The sequence below is a fragment of the Mytilus trossulus genome, chromosome 3 (assembly GCF_036588685.1).
Source record: "Mytilus trossulus isolate FHL-02 chromosome 3, PNRI_Mtr1.1.1.hap1, whole genome shotgun sequence".
Taxonomy (NCBI): Eukaryota; Metazoa; Mollusca; class Bivalvia; order Mytilida; family Mytilidae; genus Mytilus; species Mytilus trossulus.
In genome coordinates this window covers 16,625,039-16,638,197 of record NC_086375.1, presented here as the reverse complement: position 1 = coordinate 16,638,197, position 13,159 = coordinate 16,625,039, and the positions used below count along the sequence as shown (strand labels likewise).

The 13,159-nt window shown below is 31.2% G+C and overlaps 1 protein-coding gene across 1 annotated transcript in view; it reads left to right on the top strand.

Moving 5' to 3' along the window:
- LOC134710263 (ryanodine receptor-like) overlaps window positions 1-13,159 on the top strand; it is a 126,722-nt gene that overhangs the window by 40,505 nt on the left and 73,058 nt on the right. Inside the window, exons 31-44 of the mRNA XM_063570543.1 lie at window positions 223-287; window positions 676-780; window positions 1,041-1,160; window positions 1,633-1,802; window positions 4,493-4,621; window positions 6,364-6,423; window positions 7,682-8,495; window positions 9,115-9,385; window positions 9,643-9,829; window positions 10,031-10,112; window positions 10,473-10,594; window positions 11,099-11,174; window positions 11,459-11,635; window positions 12,771-12,920. Of these exons, the coding sequence (XP_063426613.1) occupies window positions 223-287; window positions 676-780; window positions 1,041-1,160; window positions 1,633-1,802; window positions 4,493-4,621; window positions 6,364-6,423; window positions 7,682-8,495; window positions 9,115-9,385; window positions 9,643-9,829; window positions 10,031-10,112; window positions 10,473-10,594; window positions 11,099-11,174; window positions 11,459-11,635; window positions 12,771-12,920 (2,528 nt within the window). The remainder of the gene's footprint in view (window positions 1-222; window positions 288-675; window positions 781-1,040; window positions 1,161-1,632; window positions 1,803-4,492; window positions 4,622-6,363; window positions 6,424-7,681; window positions 8,496-9,114; window positions 9,386-9,642; window positions 9,830-10,030; window positions 10,113-10,472; window positions 10,595-11,098; window positions 11,175-11,458; window positions 11,636-12,770; window positions 12,921-13,159) is intronic.

Genomic DNA, 13,159 nt, shown 5'->3' with positions numbered 1-13,159 from the left:
CTTTGTATGTTAAAATTTTTCATAAATTTTCATAAATTATTGGTAATACACAACTGAATATTTCTTTATTATAAACTTGAAATTTAAATTCTGATTACTATTATTCTCTAATCTCACAATTATGTCTATTTAAAAACAATCTCATATACAAATGCACACAGCGATTTTTGAATAAACAGTAAATTCATTCTTTGATATTTTACTTTTATCTATATTTTTAAGGATGTAAATACTCTGAAATATTTCACATGTTGTGGATTACAAGAGGGATATGAACCATTTTGTGTGTAAGTATTTCTACAATATTCTCTTTCATTCTTAGTTATAGATCTTTTGATTTGGATGACAAATGAAGTTTCAATTACAACAGGGATTTAATAGGTATAAAACCACCAATTAATGGTCCCATTGCTTACTATGTTACATGCCTTGATTTTAAGCTTTCATAGCTCTTTTGTTTTAAGTTCAAATAAAGTCAGACACTCATTCCATGTCAAAGCAATACCTTCTGTTTATCTATGCTGGAAAAATCATCATACCTGTAATTGCATATAAGACCCAGTGGTTCCAAGAATTTTAAAAGCACATTTATAAACAGGTTCTTCAGATCTGAGAATGATTTTCCAGGCAATAGTTTTAATTGATCAGTTTGAGTAATGGTGATATATATTTCAGGAACATGACAAGACGTGTACCATTGTGGTATGGTAAAGATTTACCATTGTTTGAACCTGTTGATGACAATCATCCAAGACTCCAGATCCAAAGAATACCGGGAGGGTCAGTTCATTCATAAAACTCAGATCTAAAACTGTTGGTGTCTTGTTATACATATGCAAAGATAATTGTGGATTTTCAATATTTCAAATTTCAACTATGCTCATATAACTCAACAATAGCAACAGTTGTTTATTATAGCATGGTCCGCTAAAATGAACATTTAACCTCCTGTTTTTATTCCTCTAAATTTACTCTGATTCATACTACATGATGCCACAATCTTAAACCTGAATAACAGAATACATGCTTTTTATTTACAGAAGCCATGTGACACCCTGTCTGAAAGTTTTGTCAAAGACTTTTGGAACACTGGAGAAGGTTCATCTGGAATATCTAAGATTAAGTCTTCCAGTTCAGTGCAAAGATGAATTCCTTCATAGGTTTGTGAAGTAACTCCGCATTTATCAACAGTTTGTACAGAAATAATTAGGAATTTTTGGCAACATTAAGTTATAGCACTTTTAACATACATAATAGAAAAGTAAAGGTATTTAAAATTCATTATTGAGACCAAGATATATGAAACTTTAAACACCAAATAAAAAAAATAATTGTCATCTAACAAGTTCCTAAAAATCTAATTATAAGATCACAATCAAACTATGGCCTTTGTAGAAAAGTAAGTTGAAATTCAAAACATGAAAATGTATAAACTCTGAAATATAATGACTGTGAGATATTTCCTCATGAACAACCACCCAACAAATGGCCAATACTAGGGAACACAAATGTCAAACACTGTGACAAGTTTTACTGCATTTTCTGTTAATATTAAATAAAACTGATCATTTAAAATACTGTGGATATCTTTATTAACTTATTCATCTCTCAATTACCATTTTTTCTTCACAGAGATAGACATGTTGGTTTTCCTACATCTTTTGAGAGGAGAATGAATCTTGAAAATATCCGTCGTCATGAAATGGACATCGAAGAGGAACAACAAACACCCGATTCCTTGCCAGAGAATTACAGTGAGGCCATGAGTGAAGGATCTATAGGGGGCAGTAAAATGACCACAGGTATTTGTCTTATCATGTATTGGGGATAGATAAATGACCACAGGTAGAAAGTCCCTTATACAATTTTGAGAAATTTTGACTAACTAGTCAGATCAAATTCTGAGAGGCTAGCTAATTTTCAGTCAACTCTTGAACGGTTTGGCTAAAGCATGTGCGCTTTTGCAGTCACTTTTCATGACCTTAAATGTAAAGGGTAAAGGAATATATTCTGTGCGAGCTAAAAACTGAAACCTATAACTTTCATCCAGAGCCAAGATTGAATGTTTATTAAAAAAAAAATTTGGCTGAAAGAAGAATTTAATGCAAATACATGTGTCACTATTGACAAAGTAGAGGCAGATAACTCTAATGATAAGTCAATTTTGTTGATAAAGAGCAGGTACATAAAAAAATGTAAAAATGTTAAACCCTTTTTCATTTGTTTTTATTAAAAACAGACACTATTTTAATATTTTAATTTTTAAGTTTTAAAAATTTTGTGTCAATAAATAAAAAAAATATTAATTTATAATGAAGTTAAATAGCTATAGGAATGAAATACCTTTGACTAATTGTCTTAGATTATTTGAAAGGCAAAGGTAAAGAGGCTTTCAAAAGTGGCTACAACAAAATACTATTGCTGAAATTTTGGAAGAAAGACAGTAATTATGCACATCAAGGCATTTTTATAACTCTTTAACTACTTTTCCTTTTTTATTAGATCTGGATTTTTTGCATGCTATTTCATTTATATAGTTTATAGAACATAGATTTAGGAACTAATCACACAAGATAAAAAAGATGTGTTGCTGTGAAAAAATTATGAAATGTAGTGTACAAGAACTACTTCAGTCTTGTTTACAAAGCAACATAATGTGTAAGAATTTTCAAATTCTTCAAAAAACTGTTTATTGATGAAAAATATTATCAGGTTATTTTATGTTTTAAAATTTATTTTTTAAATATAGGAATACAATATGCTTTATATTAAATATAAGAAAAGAATTTGCTTATTACGGTAAATGTACAAATAGAATATGTTTTATATGCTAATAAGCATCTAGAACAAATTGAATCAAAATTTCTCTGGACTTTGGGCAATTAAGAGCTTTGCACATGGCTTTTGGCACTGGTGCACAAGTAGATGGCATATGAAGGTCTTGCAATGTCTATTTTTGGTGAACTTGTGGTACTGGTTTTCTGTCATACTGACACTTCTTATTTTCAGATATTTACATTTCTTTTAAGATAATAAAATATATTTTGCTTTTCACTCAAATCAGAAATAAATCAGAAAACTCTGAATTACTGAAAATATAATAAAAGCTTTGTTTGAATTATTCTTGGTTAACATTGATTTCAAAATACAATGTTTATTTGACGCAGATGGACCTTCAGGCCATGGTCCGAGTTATTTTGTAGTGACCACACATTATGGTAAGAGTATATTTGTCACATCAAGTGAATGCAGATTAACATCTGATAACATCTGAATGTTATTTCTACACTTAAAATTTCACTGCATTTACAATTTAATTGAGAGCTGTGTGAAATGGAAATCTATGCTATTTGTTCTGCTATCTGATTTTATCTCTAAAATTAATTGAATGTGTTCTACCGGTACTCGTAAGTAATTTACATATTTGAAAATGGACAATGTGTTCATCATTTCTTAGCATGCCTATTAAGAAAAGGGGTAGGACATACATGTTCATCAAGAAAGGGTGGAGAAGATACATGCCTATGAAGAAAAGGGGGAGGGGATACATGCATATTAAGTAAGGGGAGGAGATACATGCCTATTTAATAAGATAACAGAGAGGAGATACAACAGATGCAATCAAAACCTATAAGTCAGAGAAGACCGACAAATACCATGACTAAAACAAAAGATGAACTGACAAACTACAGTCTACTTGCACTCGCTCAATAAACATGCAATGTTTTTCTGTACATTTTTCATTGGCATAAAATACACTTTTTGAGAAAAATGTAGTATATACTTATTGATAAAAATTAAACAACCATCAAAACTTTTAAGATGTAAAATGGTATTGGCACTTGCTTGTTGCCCTTAACATATTATAATGATAGGTTTGGTAATGAACGTTATGATTCAAGTTTTAATAGAGTAAGTAGAAAGGAAAGCTGCAGGTCTAAAGATCTAGATTCACTATGGCTTGAATTTTTCTTCCTGTTTTAAATCTTATTGATAGTTGTTTTTAAAAAGGGGACATTATTTTTTTCAATACTTTTCACTGCTTTGTACTCATTAATCACATCACACACACAAACTTTGTTGTAAACTAACAATAAAGTATGTAACAGATTGTTGAATGAGATATGCATTGAATTATTATTCATGTTGTATATAAAACAATTGATGTTATACAGCTAAATAAATCTTAACAAGTTAAGTATTCAAAATGGAACAACTGAAAAAAAAAGAGGAACCCAAATTGATTTTTTTTATCTTATCTTACCGCTTAGTCTTTAGTTTATATGCTAATGTCAAATCCCTTTGCATTCAGAAAAAGGAACTTTAAAAGTTCTCTGGTTCTCAGGCAAATTATATGACTTCAGATTTTTTTGAAAACTTAGATTTGACCTTCTTTTGTTACATTAATTATCGATAAGATATCACCCTGAAAGTTCCATTTTGAAGACTTATTTTAAATTGCATGTGATTAGCATGTGTTTCTATAAAACAGAATCTGTAAGGAAAACGACAGAAAGTAGCAGTCCAACAAGCAGTGGTGGTGACGCCAGAAAGACATCAAGTCAAACCGATACACCAAGTAGACAACCAAATGGTGACTTACAATCACCAGCTACTAGTCGTAAGTTAATTCTTGAGACAATGAAAAAATACCCTGTTAAATTTTGACTTATTATGTCGAAAAATGTGGCTTTTCCAAGTCTTTTTCTCCAGTTTTATTTTACTTTGAAAACCCATGTCCAGAATTAAAATTGAATTTAGTTCTCTTATACTTATGTCTTTTCCTAACAGTTTACCATGATACTAACTGACTAACAAATTATTCAGAGCTAACATTGATTGTGTTTGGTGTAAGCTTTGTAAGCTAAGTTATATTGATTAATTATAATAATACTTAAAGATCTCCCTGTCTGCTAAAACAACAAGTTAATACCAAAGAAGAAAAGAAAAAAAAACTGATTCTTAGTTTGAAGTATTTAATTTTGAAGTTAGTTACAATTTTTTTCATGATAATATTTTTTCACTTCAAAGTCCAGATTTCCAGTAATAATTTGTATGAAATGAAAAGGAATGCAGTTTCTATTTTGTGTGACTTCTATTATCTCAAAATCATCAAAATAAAATCATTGTTATATTATTTTTTTTTATGTGAAGATCAGGGTCATTTTCTTGTGTTTTTGACCATATGATTAATCAATGTTTTAATAGTTTGCTTTAGATACATAATTGTTTAGCTCTATACTTACCCCTATTAACAATTGAAATCGATGCTTATGTTTAGAAGGCCACACCAATTTTATTTACTTGCTGAATTCTTCAAGAACAGTGTTATACTGTATATATGCTTATTTAACATAATAAAATACCTTTGACGTGATGATAAACAAAAAAGAAGAAAACAAGCTACATGTATATGCAAATTGATTTAAACAGTTTTTCCTTCTCACCTTTCCCATAAAATGTGATATATAGATGAGACAGAAAAAAAAATTTGTAGAAACCTAAAAGAAACCCTAGAATAAGATTGGTGTGGCCTTGTCTGTTTTATGATCAGTCTATGTAAGGTACTAAAACAAATATGTATTGATAATTTATTTCATTATAAATTGTTGTTTATTGAATGTAAAAATGATATATGCTAAAAATGTAATTTGATAACGTTTTTTTAATGTCTTTGACAATAATATCTTTGACATGTTATTGCCATTTTTGCAGTAATAGATATTTATGCTGGAGAATTAGAAATAACATAAGGAAAATTTTGAATTAATTTCTATATAATTTAACAAAAGAAGTTCACTGTTTGTGAGTAGAATTTTTCAGGAATATTAGATTGTATCAGTAGCTGATTCTTTGATTAGGAATATTTTATTCTGTGTGTGCATTTGTTTTCAGTGAAAATCCCAACCCCTTAATAAATCAACAAACATGCCTATGACTGATAAAGAAATAATCATACCAAATTTAAGTACTGGTAGGGACATTTATTAAATTCATTTATTTATGTCAAACTGTTGCCTAAATTCCTTTAAATTTATGAATTGTAAATCAGTCCTGAATAAGTTAGATTAAAAGGAATTTCAGAAAGTTAACAATAGAAGACTAACAATCTTTGACTGATGAGAAAGAACATCAAAAACAAAGCTGTGACTGTTAAAATTTACAAGAAATTTGAGAGTAAAATCAGTTATGGTACTGTGTAAGGGTAAACATGCCCTGTTCAAGTTTTATAACATAGTCTGAAAACAGTTTGGTATTAAATAGATCTAAAAGAAATGAAAAGGTAATGTTTTCAAACGTTTGTGTGATGCTCAAATTGATAAAATGATTAAAATATTGTGTATACAAATGATTTTTTAACAGATGATGATGAAGATGATAGTTACAGCAGAGATAGTATGATGAATGGTGGCCATGAGAAATGTAAGTAACATAAATGTCATCTTTTCCGAAGGGCCAAGTGAGCTTATGCCATCACTTGGCGTCCTCCGTCGTCTGTCATCGTAAACTATTTCAAAAATCTTCTCCTCTGAAACTACTAGGCCAAATACTTCCAAACTTCAACTGAATGTTCCTTAGGGTATCTTGTTTATAAATTGTATCCGAAGTTTTGATCTATCAACAAACATGGTCGCCATGGCTAAAAATAGAACATAGGGGTCAAATGCAGTTTTTGGCTTATATCTCAAAAATGAAAGCATTTAGAGCAAATCTGTTATGGGGTAAAAATGTTCATTAGGTCAAGATCTATCAGCCCTGAAATTTTCAGATGAATCATACAACCCATTGTTGGGTTGCTGCCACTTAATTGGTAATTTTAAGGAAATTTTGCAGTTTTTGTTTATTATCTTGAATATCATTGAAGATAAAGATAAACTGTAAACAGCAAAAATGATCAGCAAAGTAAGATCTACAAAAAAGTTTACATGACCAATATTGTCAATTGACCCCTTAAGGTGTTATTGCCCTTTAAAGACAAATTTGCTCTATTTGTTCATCAAACTTGCTTAAATTAAAAAATCTTATCCTCTGAAACAATTGGGCCAAATACTCTCAAACTTTAAATGAATGTTCGTTGGGGTATCTACTTATTAAAATGTATCCGAAGTTTTGATCCATCAACAAACATGTCAGCTGTGGCTAAAAATAGAACATAGGGGTCAAATGCAATTTTTGACTTACATCTTTATTGAGAAGAAAAGTTTTGATATTCTACATATATTGAGGTGCTGCATAGCATAATGTTCTAGCATCTGAAATAACATGAATGTTACAAATTTTCTTGACCAAGAGCTAATTTAAGTTTTTTTGAGGTTTAGCTACCAAAATTGCGTCACTATAGACTAAAAACTGGAAAATACATTGTCAATTTATATTTATTTTGCCTAATAGAAGTTCCCATGAAAACTTTGTTATAAGCCATGCCATAATATCTATTCCCATTGGAACTAACTTTCTATACCCTGCATTCTGTTATGAAAAATTTTGCAATATTTGTTCCAATGGAAAAAATATTACGAAGTTTTTTTCTTCCATTTGGAATTTATATTATGAAATAACATCTTTTTGACAGTATTGATTGCAGTATGGGCTCTGCTGTGAAGGGTGAATAACAATTCTATAACTATTTTAAAGGAGTAATTTTATATAAAGTATAAGATTATGGATTGTCTTCTTGTAGCAATTGAAAGAGGATACACAGAGGAATCAATATCAGCTGATGACAGACGTAAGAAATTTCTCCGTCCACAAGGTCAAGGTCATTCTCTTGATGATAGTACCCAGGATGACAAATCTGTCGGACGAATGAAGTCTGCTGCCAGTGAATCACAGTTGTCTTCCCATTCTGGTGGACAATCTTCACGCTTGACTGTACTAGGAGACAAGTTAATGGACACTGCCAAGGCCATTGGAGAAAAAGGAAATAAGAAGAGCAAAAATACATTTACAAACATTTTCAAGAAAAAGGGTAGGGATCTGTCCCCTGCAGAGTCTAAAAGAACAAGAAGTGTAGAATATGGTAGTCTTGATCGGAAGCAAGCCTCATCATTTAGAAGAAGTCGGAATAAACACCGTGAATATCATGATCATGATACTAAAGTCCACACATTACCCACATCACAAACCATGGATTCAGTGGAAAGTGATAACGGACAGCCATCACAAGGACCTGTAATAAATATTGAAGCTCCAAGAGGAATGATTCCCTATGAGTTTCAGGATGCCATGGGTAGAAGACAAAACTTAAATAGGGACTTTGGGGGTAGTGAAGGATCAGAACACTCTGACAGTGATTTTGCCGAACTTTCTGCAATGGCTGACATGATTGACGAGTACCAGTACTCCATAAGGATCTTCCCAGGTCAAGATCCAGCACAGGTGTACGTAGGATGGGTAACACCTGGATTCCATTTTAATGAGAAAACATTTGAAACGAAGAAGATAAGACATGTTGTTGTGTCAGTTCTGGACGATGACTACAATTTAAAACAGAGGTAGATATGACCTTGTAGTTTTAACAAGGTTTTAGTTGAATTTAAGAGTTATTTTTGTAATTTTGAACAAAAAATTATACATGTATGTAGAACAAAAATATACATGTAGTGCCAGCTGAAGGACACCACTGGGTGCGGGAATTGAAGATCTGTAGGTGACCTTCTGCTGGTTTTTTTTCTATGGTAGGGTTGTTGTCTCTTTGACACATTCCCCATTTACATTCTCAATTTTATTTTGACATTACAAATGAATAAAGAGCATATTGTATTGCTCTGTTATTTCATGTATCACCATCAACAGTATTAATTCAATTGTGTAAACCAGCAGAAAAGTGAATTCAAAAACTTTTGTAAATATTACCATAGGGTAAGTGTTGCATTTATAAGAACTCTTTATATCTTTATTTCTCAACAAACCAAATTACATTGGTATAGATACTTCAACAATGAGCATAAATAAGCTTGTTTCTAATTATTGAAGCATCAATAACTTACCTCAACAATTATCAAAACATATACCGCAAAGTAAACCTATTACTTATTATGGAAGAATCAATTACTTAAAAATGGAATTCATCATCAAAACTGATGGAAGAAAAATTTGTATATGATATTTTAGCTTAAGTAGAAAGAACTGTTACATGGTGTCTGCTGGTGACCTGCTTCAGAGGTATGGCAGCTCTTTACAGGAGGTGACATCAAAGAGGGCAACACCGGGTATCATCATTGGATGCTGTATAGATATTTCTAGTGGCATGCTGAGCTTCAGCGTCAACGGCAAGGAAGTGGCCAACAAATTTGCTGTAGAACCCAATTCAAAGTTGTTCCCTGCTGTGATATGTGAACCTACAATAAAAGAAATGCTCCAGTTTGAGCTGGGATTTACAAGGGTAAGTGGACCAAATTGGAAAATACTGCAACTGTGTAACATTCAGAAATTTTATGTTGTTCACATTCATGGGATTGCTAATTTTTATGATTTATAAATTTTTGTATTGAAACTTGTCATGCACATTGAAATAGTTATCATATGTGTATTTATTTTTTATTTACTTGTTAAAAATAATTCTTGTAGGAAAATGTAGTACACTGCTGTTATATAAGATTTTCTAACAGTTATATGTATGCGTATTATTTCTTCTTTCAGTTTGCACTGCCATTGTCAGCTGCAGTATTTAGAGGACCAAAACAGGCTGTGCCATCATGTCCACCAAGACTAGACGTTCAGACCCTGACTGATGGCTGTTGGTCCAGAGTCCCAGAACAGATGTTAAGCATACACTCACTTAAACTGTCTGGTATCCGGGGCTGGAGCATGCTTTGTGACCATCCAGGTACGTTTTAATACATAAAATCAGATATAGAAATTGAACATTATGCCAACTTTATAGTTTTATTAATAGATATTTTTTAAATCCCATTTTTTTTTTAGACTGGGATTTAGGTTGATAAAAGAAATAAAATGTGCCCTTATTTTGGAAAAATATTTGTTTTTGATAGCATTATTATTAAAAATGCCTTATTTATTTTTACAGTAAACATGATGGCTGTTTATATACCAGAGGAGGACAGGAGCATGGATATCTTGGAATTGATAGAACAAAAAGATCTGTTAGAGTGAGTACATTGACACATAAGACTATGATAATCTGGGTCCGCAAATGTTTTGGACAACATGAAATTGATTGAATATCTGAATCATTGAGGTCTTTAAGTATTTTCAGTAAACTTTGTCCTTTTCTATATTGATTAAAATTTAAACTGTAAGGAAAAATAACATTTGAAAATACAAGAATTGAAAAAAGCTCTAATTATAGAACTGTTAGCCAGAGTCTGTAAAAAGGTCGTTCTGATATTGATGTTGATTGTCTTTGGGAACTGTTTTATTTTTAAATCACAAAAGCAGTATATACCAGGTGACATTCCTCGAGCATAATTTTGTTTTTAGAAATTATTTTATGCCATAACGTTTTTTAGGTTCCATGCCAAGACACTAGAGTTGTATCAAGCTGTATGTTCCCATGGAAACCACAGGGTGGCCAATGCTCTAACACACCATGTGGATGAGAGATTACTAATGTATTGTGTGCTAAGTGAAAGTAAGTCTCCCATAAATAAGTTTTATAATGTAGTGTGGACTAGAGAAGTCATGAAAGTAAAGGCTTTATTTCATAAAACTTGTCTTTTTTAAGCAAACATGCATTGATGAAAACTACCTTCAAGTTATATAACTCATGCCTTTTACAAAGAAAACTACTCAACAAGAACAAGTTCTACATAACGATATATTATTGATGCAATATAGTCATGCAGAAACTTCAATGCCTCTCAAAACTGGTTACTGTAATTTACTTATTATCATGCATCTGCTCTTTCTTCTGAAATACTATAGACATTTTACCACCAGTAGAACATTAGCATGGAATTTTGATTTTAATTGTTTGGGTTATTGATACTTCCATAAATATATGATATTATAGAAAACAGATCAGTATACCTATAAATGAATAAGTATAAGGAATACACCAATGAGACAGCTTGGGCCATTTAAAGAATACAGCATACATAAATAAACCTATATTTATTCATTTTATTCTTTGCAGATATGTCTGGTCCTATTAGAACTGGTTACCATAATTTATTAATTACTATGCATTTAGAATCACATGCTAGAGCAAGGTATGTTATTTTCATTATGAAATCTTATCATTTCATCAGCCCTAAAACTTATACTGTTAAAAGACATTGACCTGTATTTTTCTCATATTTAAAAAAACAAACTTTAAATGATGCCAAAAAGCTTGAATTATGTTCCCTTTCTGTATGTACCTTCACAATACTGTTAAAAAGTCTGATTTTGAAAATGTTATAAGAAAGTAAAAGATATTCACAAATGTGCAATTACTTATTAGGAAATGTGGAAATTGGATTTTTTTTTCTAATTTGTCAATTTTTTGTTACAGACTTCTGACACAAAATGAGTTTATTGTACCACTAACAAACACAACTAAAGATCTCAGACTGTATCGTAAAACAAGTATTGGACATGAAACTAAAATCAAAGATACCATACCTAACATGGATGACAGTGTATCTATCAGACCTCAACTAGCAATCTCGGAGAAGGAAATTGACACAAGGTAATTATAAATAATCAGGTTCTCTAACACTTGTTGTAATCTATCTTCACAAATTCTAAATATGAAGATTTTTGGCCTATTGTTCCATTAATTAAGGTCAAAATGGTCAAAATGTTTGTATTGATGCACCACACGTTTTACAATATTTATTATACCCCCGCTTTAAAAAAGGGGGGGTATACTGTTTTACCTCTGTCTGTCCGTCCGTCAGTCCGTCCCATGAATATTTTTCGTTGCATTTTTCTCAGGAACTACAATACAAGGATTTCTAAAATTTGGTTTGAGGGTTTATCTAGGTCAGCTATATTGTGTGATGCTTTTTCAGATTGATCATTTGAAAACTTCCTGTTTATCGAACACTTGTATGATTTTACACATGATAGCCAAGTTGAAAATTTTCGTCACACTTTTCTCAGGAACTACAATACAAGGATTTCTGAAATTTGGTTTCAGGATTTATATAAGTCAGCTATACCGTGTGATGCGTTTTCAGATTCATCACTCGACAACTTCCTGTTTACCGACACTTGCATATTTTTACACTATTTATATTTTCGTCGCATTTTTCTCAGGAACTACAATACAAGGATTTCTGAAATTTGGGTTTCAGGGTTTATCTAAGTCAGCTATACCGTGTGATGCGTTTTCAGATTCATCACTCGACAACTTCCTGTTTACCAAACACTTGCATATTTTTACATTATTTATATTATCCACTTGCGGCGGGGGTATCATCAGTGAGCAGTAGCTCGCAGTTTCACTTGTTAAATATGCAGTGTATCATATTTATTTTAGATTTTTCAAGTCAATTGGAAAAAAATTAATCTTAAAATGATGATGCCATTGATAACATTGTCTTATATAGTACTACTGAAATGAACTGCTTATATGAGTTGAACTACTTATTCTTAGTTATTATCTTTGAATAAAACAATCTGGTCAATTATCATATGCATTATGAGGAATATGAAACCAAAAAACAAAAAGATGTAAACAAATTGATTTTTGAATTGTTTGCTCGTTTTTGAAGTCAATACAGTTACCTATTGCTAAAATTCTATGGCATTTGGTCTCTTATGTAGAGTTGTTTTATGGGCAATGATATGACATTGTCTTATTTTTATAAACAATTTAGGGTAAAAACAGCTGGGAAAGATTCAACAGCACCATATTTCCCTGTGGAAACTCTGAAGACTTATGTTATGCAGAATTTGAGAGAAGCTGTTATCAAGGGAGCTGCCCATATCAGAGACCCAATAGGAGGCAGTAATGCTAATCTTTTTGTGTAAGTTAGTTTATGCAATAGCAATATCATTTTACTTTTTTTCTTTATTCAATTTTCAATCATACTAATTGGTGTTTTAGTTGAAAAACTTGAAAAATGAGCTATACATATCATATTTAGGATTGGGAATGGTTAACTTCCAAGCATTAAGTATATTTTCCCCCTTACATTTACCCTGGCATTCATGTTAAAGTCATAAATCACATAATTTAAAGATTTATGAATTTTGCATACCAAAA